This window comes from Vipera ursinii (assembly GCF_947247035.1).
Source record: "Vipera ursinii genome assembly, chromosome: 10".
NCBI classification, from domain to species: domain Eukaryota; kingdom Metazoa; phylum Chordata; class Lepidosauria; order Squamata; family Viperidae; genus Vipera; species Vipera ursinii.
The window spans coordinates 2,322,994-2,343,329 of NC_139520.1; the positions used below are offsets into that span (position 1 = coordinate 2,322,994).

Consider the following 20,336-nt stretch of genomic DNA (forward strand, 5'->3'; position numbering starts at 1 on the left):
TTACCTCAGGAGAAAGCACAGCTGAGGTCTTCAATCTTCAAGATCCTGACAACAATCCAGAGATTCAACCTGAAGTCAAGACCCTTCTCACCAGATCTGAGCAGAGAGCCATCACGGACTGTCAACACTTTGAATGGTTCTCCAAGTGGACAAGGCTTGTACGCATCACTGCAAGATTAGTCCATATTGCACAATGCTATCACACGAAATCTAGTGACACTGAATGTCAAGGCTGGCACGTATGCCAAAAACCTCTCTCTGCAAAAGACAATTGTTTCTGGAATCAATGGAAGATGGAGTATCTTTCTCTTTTGCAAGGTCGCAGAAAATGGCAACATGAGAACCCTAATCTCCAAGTTGGAGACCTTGTTCTGCTCAAGGACCAACAAGCTCAAAGAATTGACTGGCCCAAGGGTCTCATTGTGAAAACCATTCCCAGTGATGATGGGAAGGTACATAAGGTGGAAGTAAAGGTTGCAAAGCAAGGCACCATAAAAACTTACATCAGACCCATCACAGAACTTGTCTTGCTTTTGCCCCTTGAGGACTGAACTCATCGCCTTTCCTGGTTGAGTGTCACAGGAAATACCCTTGCCTGAACAATTCTGATCTTTGTAGATAAAATCTCATCCTGACATCCTAATATCTTTTCCAAAGCATTCATTGCTATCCTACCAAGTGCTAGTCTGTTGCATAAAATAAATAAGGTGATTTTGCTGGAGATATGCAGGATCCAATGCCAAGGTGACAAGGAGTAAAACATGTTGAGTCCAGAACATCCAGATGATATTTGCAAGTGGCTCAGACAGACACCTCTCTAATTCCCTAACTAGATGAAGGGGAGATCTACAACGCAATGAGACCTGCAAGATTCTGTTGTTGCAGCCGACCTCAGTAAAAGTAGTTTTAGCCTTTCTTGCCTACCTAGTGGGACAGAATGGTGTATCTTTTTAACTGCTGTTTCCTTTCTATTGATGGTTGATCCTAAAGGAAAAAAATCCACCAATATCTTCACATTGTCAGTTCTAAGTGTCACACCTGCCCCAACTTGGGCTCCTAGGAGAGAAAGACCCTTGACTCCATTTCTGCGAAAGGTATACTTTTATTAAAAGCCAAGTGGTTACAGTACAGCAAAGCCACAAATAAAGCATTGTGCAGGAAGGTTCCCTAATTAACTTGCCTTTTTCCATTTCTCCCCCTGTTCTCTCCCTATTGTCCAGTTACATTGGAAGGAATTGTTTTGGTAACAGTCCCTGCATTGGTGGGCTGAAGAGTGAGCCCTGACCTTCCATTCTGAGGCCTCTGGCCTTGGGAGGGTGAACCAATGGGGGGGGCAGGATTAGGAGTTTCTGTTTCCTCCTCCCACAGCTCCCCCCCCCTTAGTCTGTGGCCAGCTGGCATCCAGCGAAGCCAGGCTGAAGCGCAGGAGGATGGCAGTCCAGACACTAAGGTTGGTCGCCAAACCTGTCATTAGTTTGTTCTTAGTTTAATGTTTAATCCTAGTTCCATTTTTCCCCAGTGTGCTCTTTGACTTTTAGTACTAAGGCTTGCAGATCCTCTCGATTTGGGGCTATCAGAGCAGTGTTATGAGCTCCGTGCAGGTTGCTGATCTTTCTTCCTCCAATTTTACAAACCAGACGCATCTTCTTCCGACCCAGTTTCTCTTCATAGATATTCAGCAGGCAGTTAAATAAAAGACTGCAGTCAACTGCAGTCAAAATCTTTATGATTTGCTTTTCTCAGGCATCAAATGTCTATGAATTCCTGGAATTTCTTGGATATTTGTGCCATTTCAGTCCCTTGACTCCTTCTGATTTTCTGGGATTTCTCAAAGATTCTGCCAGGTGATCAGGACCTGGTGATCAACTGCCAACTCAGATGATTTAAACTCAATCAAAGGAGGTCCTCCAGACCCTGTTTCTAACAAACAAACTGCTCTTCACAGTTTTCCGGTGGAACATATCATTTTACTGTATTTTGGAGAAAACTGAATCAAAATAGAAGATAAGTTGCATTCTCTTTTCTTGTTAGCTCAAATTAAGGGATGAAAAAAACCCTTTTTCTTAACACCCTTTGCAAGCAGCTCATTCTGAAAGCTTTCCTGACCCCAGCAATAAAGTTCTAAGCTACCTGTAGACACGTCTCCTCTTTGTCTCGTGTGCATGCTCTTTTTGTGGTTTCTCATCTTGTGGTTTCTCGTAATATTATGAAACCATCCAGGCTTCTGCTGTCTTCTTCCACTTTCTCCTACATTGAAACCCTGCTTACGCGGTTTGTTTTTTGTTTTTGGTATCTTCTGTTTTCTCTTTACCATTCGCTCTAGCTTCTTCCAGGGGTCGGTGTGATATGGGTTGGTCTACAGCATTCAGAGCCTGCTGATCGCTCTATAATAATCATTCCCAAAACCTTTAGGCTGCCCAGTTCTTAATGACTCCGATCACGATCAAAGACCTTAAATGAAATCAATAAAAATAAAGATAAAACATGTGAAGGATAATGAAGTCACGGTCTCCCTGCCCCTTGCTGAAGAAAGAAGCGCCCTCTCTTTCAACATTTGGGTCCTAGAAGATTGTGCCACATCTGCAATGTGGGGATAAAGTCCTTCTGACCCCTTGAGAGAGCAGGACGGGTGCAAAGCTCAAAGGTCACGTAATACCTGGGAAGAGATCTTTGGGCTCAGACCGCAGCTCTGCAGCTTTGGGCCAGGTTGCTTTAAGTTTAACCTATACAGAGGCAGGTAGGCAGACACTGATTGATTGAGTGACTTCTCCTGTTTCTTAATCACCCATCTCCCTCAGGGACAGCAGAAGTTTAAGTTTCTTAATTTTTAGTAAGCCTCAAAGTGAACATCTCTGTACCTTTCCAGTTTTGCATTATTGTAACATTTTTTTCAGGAACTTCACCTTATCCCTGCAGTCGTTGATGGAGAATTCATTCTAAAAGCACCAGAGGAACTATTGGCCTCCAAGGAGCTTCATGCTGTCCCATATTTAATTGGGGTGAATAATAATGAATATGGATGGATGCTCTATGGAGTAAGTTTTTGTGATTTACAGTATACTTTACTCCCCAATAAGTAACTCTAAGAGTTTGGGAATATTTTGAAAATAGCCCAGCAACATTGTCTTTCCTACTTTCGGCACTTCTTAAACAAATCTTGAGTTGAGTAGGAAAGAGCTGCTGTGTGTGTGTGTGTGTTTGTTTGTTTAATGCATCCCCCTATGAAAAAAGGAGAATGTGGTTTCCCTCGTGGGAAAAGTATGACGGTGATGCTGCAGGAATGAAGTCGAGGCTACTTGCAGCCTAATTGCCACTGAGATGCTGGGCAAACTCTCTTCAGGGCACTGTGGGAAAATTAAGTCACAACTGGTTTTGTTGGAGTGATGAAATTTCCATTTAACTCAGAAAAGATATCCATGATCACTCGTGTAGGCTACTGATATTTGCAGCATATTTTAATGACAATTCATTTAGGTTTATAAAGCCACTCAGTTCCACACTTGTCTCTAAGCAGCATTTACAGTTGCAAGAAAAAGTATGTGAACCCTTTGGGATTACGTGGAGTTTTGCATGAATTGGCCATAAAATGCGCTCTAAACGTCATGTAAGTCACAACAATAGAAAAACACAGTCTGCTTAAAATAATACTACACAAACATTAGCTGTTGTCGTGTTTTAAGTTTAAGTTAAAGTTTTATTTAATTTGTATACCGCCCTTCTCCTTGGTAGGGACTCAGGGCGGTTCACAGGGCATATATAAAAAAGACAATACAAAAATTAAAAAAGATTAAACCCATGCCCAGTTAAAAACAGTAATACAAATCTAAAACAACAAATTAAAACCCATAATCCCCCGTCAGGCCAGACCAGCCATTTCAAATAGGTGGGTCTTCAGGCCACGACGGAAAGTTCGGAGGTCTGATGCCGTCCGGAGCTCCACCGGCAGTTGGTTCCATAATGCCGGAGCGCCCACAGAGAAGGCCCTCCCCCTGGGGGCCACCAGTCGTCATTCCTTGACTGGCGGCACCCTGAGGAGGCCCTCTCTGTGGGAACGCACAGGGCGGAGGGGAGTTGATGCCGGCAGCAGGTGGTCCCTGAGGTATCCTGGACCCATGCCATGTAAGGACTTAAAGATCGTAACCAAAACCTTGAACCTCACCCGAAAGACAACTGGTAACCAATGAAGCTCGCGGAGCAAAGGTGTAACATGGGAGTACCGGGAAACTCCCAAGACAATTCTCGCGGCCGCATTCTGTACCAGTTGGAGCCTCCGAGTGGTCTTCAAGGGAAGCCCCATGTAGAGAGCATTACAGTAGTCAAGGCGAGAGGTCACGAGCGCATGAGTGACCGTACACAGGGCATCCCGGTTCAGATAGGGCCGCAACTGGCGCACCAGGCGAACCTGGGCGAAAGCCCCCCTAGTCACGGCCACTATATGATCTTCCAGGGTAAGCCGTGAATCTAGGAGGACTCCCAAGTTGCGAGCCCTATCCACGGGGGGTAAGAGCTCACCCCCCATAGAAAGAGATGGAACATTTTGAATGTCCCGGGATGCCGGAATGCACAGCCACTCAGTCTTGTCAGGGTTGAGCTGAAGTCTGTTCCTCCCCATCCAGACCCGAACCGCCTCCAGGCAATGGGACATCACAGCGAGGGCATCACTGGGGTGGTTTGGGGTCGAAATAAAAAGTTGGGTATCATCGGCATATTGATGATACCCAACTCCAAAACCACGAATGATCTCACCCAGCGGTTTCATATAGATATTGAACAGGAGGGGCGAGAGGACCGATCCCTGAGGAACTCCACAAGCGAGAGTCCTAGGGGTCGACCTCTGCCCCCCTGCCAACACCGACTGCGAGCGTCCCAGGAGATAGGAGGAGAACCACTGAAAAACTGTGCCTCCCACTCCCAATCCCCTGAGACGCCGCAGCAAGATACCATGGTCGATGGTATCGAAAGCCGCCGAGAGGTCTAATAGGACTAGGACAGAGGAATATCCCCTATCCCGAGCCCTCCAGAGATCATTCACCAGAGCGACCAATGCCGTCTCCGTGCTGTGCCCGGGCCTGAAACCCGATTGGTAAGGGTCCAGATAATCCGCTTCATCCAGGACCAGAGGGAGCTGATGCGCCACCACACTCTCAACAACCTTCGCAAGAAAGCGAAGGTTGGAGACTGGACGAAAGTTGTTCAGTACAGCTGGGTCCAAGGCAGGCTTCTTGAGGAGAGGTCTCACCACCGCCTCCTTCAAGATGGTGGGGAAATAACCCTCACTCAAAGAAGCAGATATAACCGCCTGGAGCCAGCCTCGTGTCCTCTCCCTAGCTGCATAAACCAGCCAAGAAGGGCACGGATCCAATAAACATGTGGTGGAACTCAGCTTCCCCATAATCCTGTCCACTTCATCAGGGGTCACAGAATCAAACTCCTCCCAGATAACATTGACAGGACCGCCCGTGTCCTGATCGCCAGACTCTGCCCAGCTGGAGTCCAAACCGGTCCGAATCCAAGCGATTTTATCCGTCAGATGTTGACTAAATTCCTCGGCACGACCCTGCAAGGGATCCTCCCTCACCTCCTGATTAAGAAGTGAGTGAGTCACCCTGAACAAGGCGGCCGGGCGGTTATCTGCGGACGCAATGAGGGTGGAGAAGTAATTGCACCTCGCCACCCTCATCGCTGCGAGATAAGACCTAATATAGGTTCTTAACCGCAACCGGTCGGGTTCGGATCGGCTAGACCTCCAGCAGCTCTCTAGGCCCCATTTCCGACGCTTCATCTCCCGGAGCTCCGCGGAAAACCATGGAGCTCGCTGGGATCTGCGCCGGGTCAGGGGCCGCAAGGGTACAACCCGGTCAAGTGCCTCAGTGGCTGCCCTTTCCCAGGCTTCCACTAGGGCATCCGCCGAGCTGTGAGCAATGGAGGCAGGTGGGGACCCCAGCGCCGCTTGGAATCTATCAGGATCCATTAAGCGTCTGGGGCGGTACCATCTAATTGGCTCCGTACCCCCACGGCAAAACGGAAGACCAGCCGCAGGAGATGATGATCGGTCCATGACAGGGGCATAATAAATGGAGAGCCCCCACCAAGATCATCCAACCACCGTCCAGATAAAAAAATCAGGTCAAGGGTGTGGCCTCCCTCATGAGTTGGCTCTGAAATTACTTGCGTCAGGTCCATGGCCGCCATGGAAGCCATGAACTCCCGAGCTAGCTCAGATGAACCTCCCAGGGATGGTAGATTGAAGTCTCCCAAAACTATAAGTTTGGGAAACTCAACCACCAAGCCCGAGAGGATATCGAGCAGCTCGGGCAGGGCTGCCGCTGTGCGACTAGGCGAAATGTACACCAGCAGCAAGCCCAACTGCGCCCCAGGACCAAATCTCATAAAGAGAGACTCACACCCGACTATCTGAGAAACGGTGGTCTCCCACGGACATAAGGTCTCCCTAATGGTAACCGCCACTCCCCCACCCCTACCATGAGCTCGTGGCCGGTGTAGCACCCGGAAGCCTGGTGGGCAGAGGTCAACCAAAGGGACCCCACCCTCTGGGCCCAGCCAAGTCTCCGTGATGCAAGCCAGGTCCGCATGCTCACCCTCAACTAAATCCCTAACGAGGGGAGCTTTATTAACCACGGACCTGGCATTCAGGTACACCAGCCGGAGCTCAGGAGGCTGCACATCCTCGCTCCCGGGATCTCGGGGAAGAAGCAGAGGGTCAGAGCGCCTCACCGCTTGCAAATAGCGGGGACGGCCCTCCCGGTAGCGATACGGCCCCCTGTCTATCCGCCTGCTGCCATTCCCCGTCGTGGGAATTGATAATCCCACGACCCGCTCATGAGCCCCGGCGACAACGCCACCCCGTTCTCCCCCCGTGCTATCAGACCCAAGGCTGGTCTGAACCATGGTAGATCGGCCACCCCCCATAGCCAAACCGTCTAGATAAAAAAATCAGGTCAAGGGTGTGGCCTTTAATTGAACATAAGATGGAAACATTCACAGTGCAGGGTGGAAAAAGTATGTGAACCCCTAGCCTAATGACTTCTCCAAGAGCTAATTGGAGCCAGGAGTGAGCCAACCTTGACTCCAACCAGTGTGATGATATTGGATGTGTTGCTGACAGCTGTCCTGCCCTTTAAAAACACACATCTGTTTTGGGTTTACTGGTCTCAAGAAGCACTGTCTGATGTGAACCATGCCTTGCAGAAAAGAGCTCTCAGAAGACCTACGATCAAGAATTGTTGACTTGCATGAAGCTGGAAAGGGCTACAAAAGTATCTCCAAAAGCCTTGATGTTCATGTGTCCATGGTAAGACAGACTGTATACAAATGAAAAAAGTTTAGCACTGTTGCTACTCTCCCTAGGCGTGGTCGTCCTGTAAAAATGACTGCAAGAGCACAGCGCATAATGCTTAATGAGGTAAAGAAGAATCCTAGAGTGTCAGCTAAAGACCTACAGAAATCTCTGGCACATGCTAACATTTTTGTTGAAAACATTTAACAAGAATGGAATACATGGGAGGACACCACGGAGGAAGCCATTGCTGTCCAAAAAAAAATATTGCAGCACGTTTGAAGTTTGCAAAAGAGCACCTGGATGTTCCACAGCACTACTAGCAAAATATACTGTGGACAGATGAAACCAAAATTGAGTTGTTTGGGAAAAACACACAACACTATGTGTGGAGAAAAAAAGGCACAGCACACCAACATCAAAACCTCATCCCCACTGTAAAACATGGCGGAGGGAGCATCATGGTTTGGGGCTGCTTTGCTGCCTCAGGGCCTGGACAGATTGTTGTCATTGATGGGAAAATGAATTCCAGAGTTTATCAGGACATTTTGCAGGAAAACGTACGACCATCTGTCCACCAACTGAAGCTCCACAGAAGATGGGTGATGCAACAGGACAATGACCCAAAGCATACAATTAATTCAACAAAACAATGGCTTCAACAGAACAGAATACACCTTCTGGAGTGGCCCAGTCAGAGTCCTGACCTCAACCCGATTGAAATGTTGTGGCATGACCTTAAGAGAGCGATTCACACCAGACATCCCAAGAATATTGCTACACTGAAACAGTTTTGTGAAGAGGAGTGGTCCAAAATTACTCCAGATCATTGTGCAGGTCTGATCTGCAACTACAGGAAACGTTTGGTTGAGGTTATTGCTGCCAAAGGAGGGTCAACCAGTTATTAAGTCCAAAGGTTCACATACTTTTTCCACCCTGCACTGTGAATTTTTCCATCTTATGTTCAATTAAAACGTGACAACAGCTAATGTTTGTGTAGTATTATTTTAAGCAGACTGTGTTTTTCTATTGTTGTGACTTACATGACGTTTAGAGCGCATTTTATGGCCAATTCATGCAAAACTCCACGTAATCCCAAAGGGTTCACATACTTTTTCTTGCAACTGTAGATTAAAAGAAATATCTAGAAATAAGCCAATAAAGCAATTAATTGAATATAATGGGGGAATTATTTATTAGGTGCTTTAATTCTAATATTACCAGTACAATAGTTGCTAAGCCTCAGATGCCTGTTTTCCCAGACTACCTGCAGATGCCAACTATCCAAAAATTCTGTCCGATTTGTTCTCCCTTGACAAGATCAGAAAAAAAGTTTTAACTCTAATGACCCAGGCCAGACTGACTAGGAAGGTGCCTAGAATGGCTGAAGGAGCTTCAGAGACTTTTGATGACTCAAGCATAGAATTATAGACTTGGATGGGACCTCAGAGGTGTGAGAATGTTAGGTTAAATAGGGGAATTGAAACAAATGTTATATATGTTTGGTGCCAGGAAAAAATGATGAAAGGAAGTAATAAATTCTGAAAAATATTGAAAAATAACAAGATGCTGGTGTAGCTGAATATTATTTACTTCTGGATTGCCTGTCCAGTTTGTATACAAATTGGGCAGAAGCTGTTATAAGAGAATAGAACAGAGCTGGAAGGGACCTTGGAGGTCTTCTAGTCCAGCCCCATGCTCAAGCAGGAGAACCTATACCTGTAGTGGCAAACTTATAGCACGTGTGCCAAAGATGGCACGCAGAGCCCTCTCTGTGGGCATGCGCACCATCGCCCCAGTCCTAGGCCTTCATCTGGGTTTTATAAAACCTTTTCGCTTTAGGCCTCCGCTGCCGTGTGCAAAAAAAAAGTTTCAATCAATCAATTTCATCTTCTCGCGGGGGAAAAAAAGATCTCGCAAAGTTGGAATTGATTGATTGAACTTTTTAGTCCCGCCCAGTCTGCCATTACCACCACAGCCATACCCATCCAATGGGCCACACCCACCCAATGGGCCATGCCCACCTGGCATCCGATGATACATAAGCAGGTTTTGAATTGCAGTTTGGGCACTTGGTCTCTAAAAGGTTTGCCATCACTTACCTATACTATCTCAGACAGGTGATTGTCTAGTCTCTTTTTAAAAATCTCCAGTGATTTCTGGAGGTAAGCTGTTCCACTGGTTAATTGTCGTCACTGTCAGGAAGTTTCTCCTTAATTCCAGGTTGCTTCTGTCTTTGATCATTTCCCAACCATTGTTTTTTGTCCTGCCCTCTGGTGCTTTGGTGAATAACATGACCCCCTATTCTTTGTGGTAGCCCCTCAGATACTGGAATACTGCTATCATGTCTCCCCTATTTCTTCTTTTCTTTAGACTAGCCAAAACCAGGTTCTGCAGCCGTTCTTCGTACATTTTTGTCTCCAGGCCTTTGATCATCTTAGTTGCTCTTCTCTGAATTTTTTTCCAGACTCTCTGTGCTGCCACCACGTGGCTGTGTGGAGAAATCACAATGTGGGCAGTCAGACCCTCCTACCCTTTTCCTTCCCCTTTCTGGGATGGACTTCCTCCTCCTTTGTCCCTAAAGAATCTCATTCTCCATTACCTGCAAACATGGGGTAACTTTGGAGAGGTGTGCGCGCACCTCCACCTGAACGGGCGGCGGTGCCACCCATTTGCACACCTGCTGCTGCCGGTTTGGAAAGCTGCCACGGCCCATTTGCAGAGCTACCACCTTTGGAGGAAGGCGGCAGCTCTGCAAACTGGCCGCGGCAGCTTTCCAAAAGGGCAGTGCCACCGCCCGTTCCGAGAGGTGCGCGCGCAGCTCTCCAAACCTTTGGAGAGGTGCACACGCACCTCCGCCCGAACAGGCGGTGGTGCCACCCGTTTGTACACCTGCTGCTGCCGGTTTGGAAAGCTGCCACAGCCCGTTTGCAGAGCTACCACCTTGAAGGCAGCAGCTCTGCAAACGGGCCACAGCAGCTTTCCAAACATGCGGCGCCACTCTCTGTTTGGAGAGGTGCGTGCACACCACTGCCCGTTCGGAGAGGTGCACGTGCACCAGGTGACTAGGAGCTGCAGGAGATGGCTTAAAGAGCCGCATACGGCTCCGGAGCCGCGGGTTGCCGACCTGTGTCCTAGTGCAAGATGCAAAGAATAAGGCAAAAATCTGTATTGTTGAACCGCAGGAGACCAGATCCCATAGAACCACATCAACTAAAGTCACAGTACACTCTACTAGATCCTCTTGCTCCAGGACTTCAACAATAAGTAACAAGTTGGCAGAGGCACGTGCACACCTAGAAGCAAAGAAAGTACATGCTTCCTTTGCCAAACAGGAAGCAAAGATGGAAGCACAGGAGAAAGCCCGTTGAGCAAAGATGGAAGCACAGGAGAAAGCCCATCGAGCGGAGATGGAAGCCCAGAGAAAAGTCCGTCAAGCAAAGGAGGAAGCCCAAATGAAAATTCTGCAAATAGAAAAGGAACGAGCAGCTGCCCTGGCAAAGCTGAAGGTCCATGAACAGGCAGCGAAGAAAAACACCGATGTGGAGTGTTCCATCCCAATAGTACTGGAAGATCCGATGGAATACACCAGTCAATACGTGTTAAAGCATAATGTTTGCAATGATGCAGAGCCATCTTACACACTGTCTACAAACATCACAGGGACCCCAGAACTGCAAATGCCTGCACTCCTTCAGCATCACAACACAAGTGCATTCTCTGCACTTCCCAATCACCACTCAGAGACCACAGAACTGCAAGGGCCTACACCCTTTCAACAACGCAACACAGGTGCATCAGCTGTGCTTTCTCCAGACAGCACAGAAGCCCCAAGCCTGCCAAGGCCAGCACCTCTTCAACGCCCAGAAGCAGGTGCATCAGCTGTGCTTCCTACAGACAGCACACAGACCCTGAGCCTGCAAAAGCCTGCACCTCTTCAACGCCCAGAAGCAGGTGCACCAACACTTCAAACTGCACCACCTCTTGCCAACGACGTAACTTACAGCAATGATCAATGGTTGAATCAACAGCCAGCACAAGCTTTAGAGAATACACCACAGCTGAATGCTTTTACAACATTACTCTATCCTGGTGTACCTCATCCTTATTCACCAGAGAATCTCCACAACCAAGGGGCCCAACAAGTTTCCTTGGCATCAAGGAGTGAGGGGTCAGACCATTCTGACCATGCCAGGTTCATCAGTCACCATGCCTGGACGAACAATGACCCCAGCTTCAACTACCCTGAATCCAGTGTGCCTGCTCCATCACCATCACCAAGGTATGTTAACACAGCAGCTCAACTCACGTGGAGCTGTGTCTACAAGAAAGACGGACATCTCACCTCCTGTATCATCTCCTCCTCAATGGAGTGATTCAGGTGGTGGCAACTCACATCCTGTACCATCTCCTCCTAAATGGACTGATTCAGGTGGTGGGGATGAAGATCCCAATCATCACTGTCCTATTCACAAACTGTTTCACCCTCTTAGAAAATGTCATCAGCTTAGAGCAATGACTATACAAGAGCGGAAAGAGGTCCTCCAAAAACTTGGAATATGCTACAGGTGCTATGCTTTATATGGTCATTTATATGGTCATTTTGCTAAAAATTGTAAAGCCTTTGTCAAGTGCACAGAATGTGATAGCGACAAACACGATACAGCTACGCATCCTGATCTACTTCCAGGCAATCCACAGCAACCACCTGTATCCAACCCTGCTTCAAATTATGGTGGGGAGCAGCATGGTGGGGAGCAACAAAGTCACGCTCCAGTCACCAATGTTTCACCGTTACCCTATCTTCAAGTTAGAGACCTTGTTCTGTTTAAGGACCAACGACCTCAAGAATCGAAGGGCACCAAAAACTTTCATCAGACCATCGCACAACTTGTCCTGCTTTTGCCCTTGAAGACTGAACTCGTCGCTTTTCCTTGTTGAATCCTGACTTCAAGAAGAAAAGTGATACAGACTATTGAGGCCTGAAAAGGCAATTGTTATTGTTGCAATATATATGCATGTTCTTTTATATCTTTCAGGTCTTGAACACAACTAGCAAACCCTCAGCCTGAAATGGCAGTTTTTATTATTGCACTATGTATGTATGTTTACTTATATATCTCAGGAGTTATGTCCTATATAGATGTATGTTTATTTCTTATATTTCTCAGGTTTTATACCTCATATATCTCATGCTGATATTTATATCTTTCAGGTTTTATACCTCATATGTATGCATGTTTATTTTATATTTCTCAGGTTTTTATGTCTATCTTAGGTTTATTACTTATATCTTAGGTGTTTTATGACAACAGCAATCACAAACGTGTATTTGCATTTTTATAACTACCGTTATACGTCTTTATATGGTGGTATTATGTAATACCAAACGGGGAGTGTGCTGCCACCACGTGGCCGAGTGGAGAAATCACAATGTGGGCAGTCAGACCCTCCTACCCTATGATGTATTTCCTTTTCCCTCCTCTTTCTGGGATGGACTTCATCCTCCTTTGTCCCTAGAGAATCTCATTCTCCATTACCTGCAAACATGGGGTAACTTGCAGACTCAATATGCAGTTCCTGGGAATACTACCATTTTCTAACCTTAGAGATACCTTGGAAATATCTTGGAAATGCTGTACAAAGGTCATCTGAATGCATCCACCTACTGTATTCAACTCTACATGCAATAAGGGTATTTCTATATGATAAAAGGTGTCTCTACGAGTTCAAAACTATCTGGAGAGATATGTTAATGTTAATGATATCTGTTTATACAGACCATAGAAGTCTTAACAAGAGATTAATTAAAGTGCAACAGCCTCAATCCAGAATACTCTCAACATCTTTTTTATGATATAGTGACCAAAATTGGCTGCAGTATTCCAGGTGTGGTCTTACTAGGGCTTTATAAAGTGGTACTAATACTTCATGTGATCTTGATTCTATGCCTCTGTTTATACAACCCAGGAGTGTATTAGGTTTTTTGGTTGCTGCTGCACGCTGCTGGCTCATAGTCAGGTGATCGACCACTAGGACTCCAAGGTCCCTCTCACAGTTGCTGTTTTTAAGCCAGGTCTCACCCAATCTGTGCTTGTACCTTTGGTTTTTCCTGCCTAAATGTAAAACTTTGCTTTTACATTGTTCAAGTTTGTCTAGATCTTTTTGGATCCTGAGTTTATCTTCTGGGATGCTGGCTACTCCTGTCACTTTGGTGCCAGTTTGGCAAATTTGATGAGTTCTCCTTTAATTCCCTCATCTAAGTCATTTTATGCAGATATTGAAGAGTACTGGGCCTAAGACGGAACCTTGTGGTACCCCACTGCTTACTTCTCTCCATGTGGATATAGTGCCATTGAGGAGTACTCATTGAGTACGGTTTGTCAGCCAGATACAGATCCATCTGGTGGTGATGTTATTTATTCCACCTTTTTCTAGTTTATCAAGGAGTAGGTTGTGATCTACTTTATCAAATGCCTTACTATACTATACTGTACTGTACTGTACTGTACTGTACTGTACTGTACTGTACTACACTACACTACACTACACTACACTACACTACACTACGTCCACAGCATTTCACTTGTCTACTAGTTTAGTCACTTTATCAAAGAATGAAATCAGATTTGTTTGGCATGATGTGTTTTAACAAACCCATGCTGGCTACTAGTTATAACTTTGTTTTGCTTCTGGTTGTTCGCAGATCTGCGTTTTGATTATCTTTTCTAGGATCTTCCAGGTATTGATGTTAAACTGATTGGTCTGTAGTTTCCTGGGTCTGTTTTTTTTTCCTTTCCCTTCTTGAACATGGGAACCACATCAGCCCTTTTCCAATCCTCAGGTAATTCCCTGGTGTTTTTTTGAAAGGTATGGTGCAATGGTTCTGAGATAACATCTTCCAGCTCCTTTAGAACTCTGGGATGTAATCTGTCAGGTCCCAATGATTTATATTTATCAAGATCAGATAGGTGTTCTCTGACCATTTTCTTGCTTATTTTAATTTTTGTTTCTAGTATGTCTTTTGCAGTGGGTTTTTTTTTGTATGTTGGGCTATAGGTTTTTTTTTTTGTGTGAAGACAGAAAGGGAAAGATGCAAAGCCTCATGAGAAGGGTTTGGCCAAGGGTCCAAGAGGTGACAGTGAGCAACATCAAGAAAGGATAAGTCAGCTCTTTGACGTCCAGCACAGGGTGTCCAGACCAGAGGCTGACCAATCGATTGATTTGGATTTACAAAGTTCAAAGATGACTTGATAGAAGTAGAATCCAAATGAAAAAAGTCAGCATGTCAGGCTCCAAAACCAAGACAGACACACTGCGATTCTTCTAAGCTGTTTCCTTTATTGTTTCTTACCCATAGACAGAAATCTTGCTGAACTAAAGCAGATGGTTTGCACTATTAAACTTATATTCTGGGAACCACCAGGCAGGAGCTGTTGTCACCCTCTTTCTCACACTCAGGCTGCATGATCCAAACTGCCTTGTCTCTCTGTCTCTCCCTCCCCCCTCCCTTCCCCCGGAATCTGCACAATCTTCCAACAACACCATGCCTTAAAAACAAAAACAAAGGGAAGCCAAATAGTGAACACAGTGGGGTGGGGGAAGGAACTACACAGTACACGCGCCAGGCGGACAGGGGCACACCATGGAATGGTTTTGAGGCCAGCAGAGGTGGGGCAGGGTGACTGGGTGTGTGTGTGGCAATTCCAGGGGCCATGCTTCATGGAGGGGGCGCAAAGCCTGCTTGTGGGGCAGGCAGGGGCAGCCTCAGAGGGCAAGGCGCTCGCCGTTGGGTGGATGCATTGCACTTTAGTAATGTCATGCCAGGATTCTTTTATTAGCTTGTTTTACTTAAAAAACATTCATTTTTTGAGAATCATCCTCAAGCTTGTTTATAAACTGTTTTTATATGAATGATTTTAAGTGCTTATTGCACTGTGTCTACTTACAGTTTTACCAAATAGTAGCTCAGTTTTTATAATTTTTATAATTTGTGCTTCCTTAAGTTCAACTGATACTCTGAAACGTCTTTTTTGGATTTCAGTCTCCATTGGTAAAAAATTCTTCAGATATCGTAGAAGGCATGGATCGGGAAAGGATTGCAGCAGCGTTCCAGCCATTGGCCTCTATCTGGGTATCAGACAAACCATTTCCTACCTTCTTCATAAAGCTCACTTCGTGTGAATGCTAGTTGGTGCCTTGTGCATGGCTTGATCCTTCAGCCAGCCCTGAGGGCCTGGCCAGCCGTTCTCCTGGCCACGGCCACTGGAAGCTTTTCAACTACTGCTGACAGATTTAGCCTGGCCAGCCTTCTTCTGCTTTGCTGTTGTTAGTTTTGTTATTTATTACTTCTTTTTAAATTGTGTTGAATAGAATGGCTTGGCAAGATGGGAAGCCATGTAAGTCTAATTAATTAAAATCTGTCCTGAGTGAGCTGGATTTTGTGGGATGAAGATAAATTGACTATAATGAAGGATCTAAAGAGGGGATTGCAGACCAGCTGTGTGTTTCAGCCATGATATCTATTTTGTATATTTTTTTGTTAATCACTTGATGTTTTGGGATATTTTTATTCCAATTGGATAATTAAAGTCTGCATTATCACTAACAATAAAAGATTTTAATAGCTCGGTACTTCAACATCCTATCAGCAATTTTTAAAAATATTTTTAATTGCTGCCATCAGGATTTGCTCCCCAAATGCCCTTGATGGAATTGAGGGCTCCTGAAGGACACCCCCCCAAGGAAATCCAGGGAGAAAATGGCTGAACAAGGCCAAGCCAAGCCAAGCCTAGCCTCAGGACAGCAGCAAGTCTCTCTTTGGGATTCTCACCCAGAGCAGAGGTGGGATGTGATGGCCCACTCCAGCAGTCAAGGGTGGCTGAATTATTAATGTTTTACATTGCCTAATAAGATTACAGAGCTGCTAGCATATTTTAAATTAGAAGCAGGCTGCAATATATTACAATAATTTGGTCTAAAAAGGCAGACAATTGGGAGAATGGTGCAGGCTGCTCACAAGAAGCTACAAAAATTCAAAGAAACTTCAGCAATTTTCCCAATCCTTGTGTCATTCCTGTGGACACCTGAAGACTTTATATACTCTGCCTATTATTGGTATCAGGAACTTTGTCTCTGTTTTTATTTACCTACTTCCAATATTGGTGTCAAATGTCCAGCTAGCAAATCGAAGAAAAGAACTCCTGGGACATTCCCAAAAGTAACACTTGTATTGAATAAACTACATTGGCACAAAAGAAGTAAAACCAGCTCTGGATTTCCCACACAAAATCCCCATAATTAAACTTGAATTCCCCTTTGGCTGTTCCCCCAGTCCATTGCGTTGCCCAATTGATTACGCTACTGTTGTTATGGGAACTGCCTGGATCGGTCAGGCACCTGTACAGCGTGGCCTTGAAGGGGGGAGCAGGGTCTCACAGCGTGCGGATGGAGTCTTGGCATTCCATTCCCACCCCAGACATTACAACCAACCCCCTCCCGATTGTTGTCAAGTTGAGAGTGGAGAAGAAACCAGGTGAAAGAGCGAATCACTCTTGACAATTGGTAAGCAGCCAATCAGATCCATCCTGGGCTGCATTCAGCACAACTGACTGTCTCTAATAATCAAGGGACACAATATTTTCAAGAATTCTACCTTCATCTTCTGTCCTGGAAACCAACATTTATACATTTTCTCATTCATATGTACATTTCCTCAGAAGGTGGCTAACCACATTATGTGTCACTAATTAGCTTTCCATTCTTTTTAATTGGAGCTTAAGAAATGCTTAGCTTTAAGAATAAAAATTAGAAATCAAAATAAAATCATGCTGTGATATTGCATGGCAACAAAGCTGGTCACTAAGCTCTAAGCTAAGTGGAAAATAATGTGACTGCAAAAGGCTTATGACCCCACCTGCCATTTGACTGTTACGTGAGACATCCGGGGATCGTGATTGTTCCAAGGCAAAATAGTGGTCAGTTTCTCAAGAGCTCTATTTGTTTCTTGGCAGAATTACCCACCTGAGGTTATGCAGATGATATTGGATAAGTATTTGGAAGCCACTGAAGACCGTATAAAATTACGCAATCGGTTTCAAAAAATGATGGAAGATGCCATCTTTGTCATACCTTCTCTTCAAACAGCAAGATACCACAGAGGTGAGTTAATGTACAAAGCCATGGGTTTTCCTAAAATAGAAATAGAGCAGAAATAGGGCAAAAGTGAAAGGATTTGTATAAAGCCCCATTGGGCTCAGTACTACATTTTTCCACTAGATATTGGAAAACCAAGGAATGGTCCATTCTTGGTCTGCCAATTATAAAATCGGCCTCTTCATCTGTAAAGGTATTTTGGGTCACCGGTCAGTCCCAAAGTGCTCAGGTATATTTTGCTGATTATATGCAACAAACCAATAGGATATTAATTTCCCAGGTTGATCATGGAGCCTTTTTTATAAATAGCCATAATAATTGATAAAGCCTAACTTGTTGAAATTACCAAAGAGGAATCTGCTATGGTCACAGCAAGGGCTGCGTGAATTGGTGTCCATCAATCAGTGTTAGTTTTAGATACTTTGGAAGTGTGGAGCCCTCTCTTCCTCTTTTATGGTTTTTATCTGTACTCCTAATTGGGTATTTTTCCCCCTGTGATTGCGACTGGTAACCAGGAGGCTCAGTTCAGAATTTCTATCTGCTTTTTGTGGCAAAATAACTTAAAAATTAACTAACTTGAAGGTTACAAAAAATAGATTGTTTTTGTCATTTTTATCACTTTAACCATCTTTTGAGAAGCATTTTGTCAGAGATTAGAAGTAGTTTGGACCCTGACCCTTTTCAGCACTCAGTCGGTGGCATTTTTTCTGTTGTAATAAATCAGGAGGGAAAAACCACCGTTCTGCACCTGGAGGGACATGAGCTGAGCTAGTAAGGAGGTTTTGGTGCCTGGCATTCTTTCTCAAACCAGAAGAAATTCCAAATCAAGGAGGCACAATGGGCACTGAGTCCTTGATAAACTAATCTGCTTTTGCAGATTTCTCTGGAAAAAAAATCAACTGGAAGCTGTGGATGCACTTCTGGCAGTGAATGCCTCTCTCCGTGCAGAAAAATGCTTTGGCCATCAAAATACCACTTAAAACAAATATTCTTTTTAATAAGATGAATCAACCCTGGTCATAGTTGAATAAATCAAAGCAAAGCCAAAGTTCTAAAGCACTTTGTGTGGAGACAGTGTGGGAAAATGGAAAAGAGAATCGATTCCGCCTTAGCCAGATCCACCTGAGTTGCTTTTTTTTTTAAATCCCATTTATATCCCACCCTTCTCCAAAGACTCAGGGCGGCTTACAATTTAAAGCACAAATCAATGTGCTTAGCAATAGCCTTCATTCTATGTATATGCCTGCTTATTAGGGCTTTCACACACCCCCAAGCAGCATTATTACAAAGTCTGCTTATTGCCCCCAACAATCTGGGTCCTCATTTTACCTACCTGGGAAGGATGGAAGGCTTGAGTCAACCTTGAGCCTGGTGGGACGCGAACCTGCACTAATTGCAGGCAGCTGGTGTTACTTAAGGAGGTATTAGCCCACTGCTCCACCAAGGCTCATTTTTTGACTAATTTGGAAGTCTAAATAGTCCAGAATAGACTAGTCCTCCTTTAGGACTTCTCTTGCTTAGTTTAGAGACTGTAGACATAAAGATTTAGAAGAACTGCTCAAACTGGGGAAAAAGTCCTTTTGCTGTGCATCATCACAAAGTACAAAGCAGTGACGATCATACAGACCAGGGCAATATCACCTTCTACCCGGCCCAGTGAGGGTAGCAGAGCATGTTCAGACCTGGGCTTCCTAAAATCCTTTCCGGTCAGGCATCCATTTTTTTGACTGCTGGAAAATTCTTCCAAGGCAACACTAGTTGCTTGATACTCTCATCTGAGTGGAGTATTTTTATATATAATCGTTTAATTTAATTTATATAACATTATATAAAATGAGGACCCAGATTGTTGGGGGCAGTTAAGCTGACTTTGTAATAATGCCGCTTGGGGGGGCGAAAGCCCTAATAAGCAGGCATATACATAGAATGAAGGCTACTGCTAAGCTTGTAAGCCGCCCTGAGTCTTCGGAGAAGGGCGGGATATCAATGGAATTAAAAAAAAATAAAAAACTACTATCATGCCTGTTAATGCACGTCTGCTGATTACAGCTGTCATGTTCCTTGTCTCCCTCTGAACACACGTCCCATGGTTCCTGTGTCTGCATAGCCATAATGCTTTCTCTGCTTCTCATGTTTTAGATTCGGGTGCTCCAGTCTACTTTTATGAGTTCCAGCATCGTCCCACAGCATTCAAAGATACAAAGCCAGATTTTGTAAAGGCAGACCACGGTGATGAAGTCGGCTTTGTATTTGGAGGACCATTCCAAAGAGGCCACTCATCCCTACTTAGTAAGCACTGAATCAGCTGAACGGAAAGGGAGAGAGAGGCCGGGGCAGCCAAGTCTGTGGAAAACTTTGCCTGGGAAGAAATCATATCCAGACCAGTTCATTTACTAGGGGTTTGAAGATCAGCCTTAGTTTGATTCTATTCCAATCAGTGATTCACAGTTTAACTACAGCTTGTTAAGAAGCCATTTAGCCCCAGATATTTATTGCTGGCATGTTTGAAAAAGAACTAGGACAGTGATGGTGAACCTTTTAGAGACCGAGTGCTGTAACCCCAAACCCACTTATGTATTGCCGGGGGGCATGGCCCACTGGGTGGGCCTGGCCAGCTCAAAGTCGGAGAGGGATGCCTGTGGGGGCCGGGCAGGGTTGGGGGAGATCCAGGGGGTCTCTGGTAGGTGGGGCAGTGGGCAGGAAAGCGTCTTGCTGCTGGGGGGAAAGAGGACAGCTACACCCCCTCCCAAATGCTGCCGTCTCACGAAAGAAGGATGAAAACTCGAAAAACTGACAAGGAAAAAAAGTTAAAACAGAAGAGTGTCTCGCAATGTTTTTTTTTCCCTGGGGGGGTTGGGGGGCATGGGGGAAGGCTCCTGAGCCC

At 45.2% G+C, this 20,336-nt stretch overlaps 1 protein-coding gene across 1 annotated transcript in view; it reads left to right on the forward strand.

Moving 5' to 3' along the window:
- The window catches only part of CES2 (carboxylesterase 2), a gene marked incomplete at its 5' end in the record, with an annotated part of 52,559 nt that overhangs the window by 28,766 nt on the left and 3,457 nt on the right, over window positions 1-20,336 (forward strand). Inside the window, 4 exons of the mRNA XM_083370351.1 lie at window positions 2,895-3,035; window positions 15,342-15,431; window positions 17,311-17,458; window positions 19,592-19,741. Of these exons, the coding sequence (XP_083226477.1) occupies window positions 2,895-3,035; window positions 15,342-15,431; window positions 17,311-17,458; window positions 19,592-19,741 (529 nt within the window). The remainder of the gene's footprint in view (window positions 1-2,894; window positions 3,036-15,341; window positions 15,432-17,310; window positions 17,459-19,591; window positions 19,742-20,336) is intronic.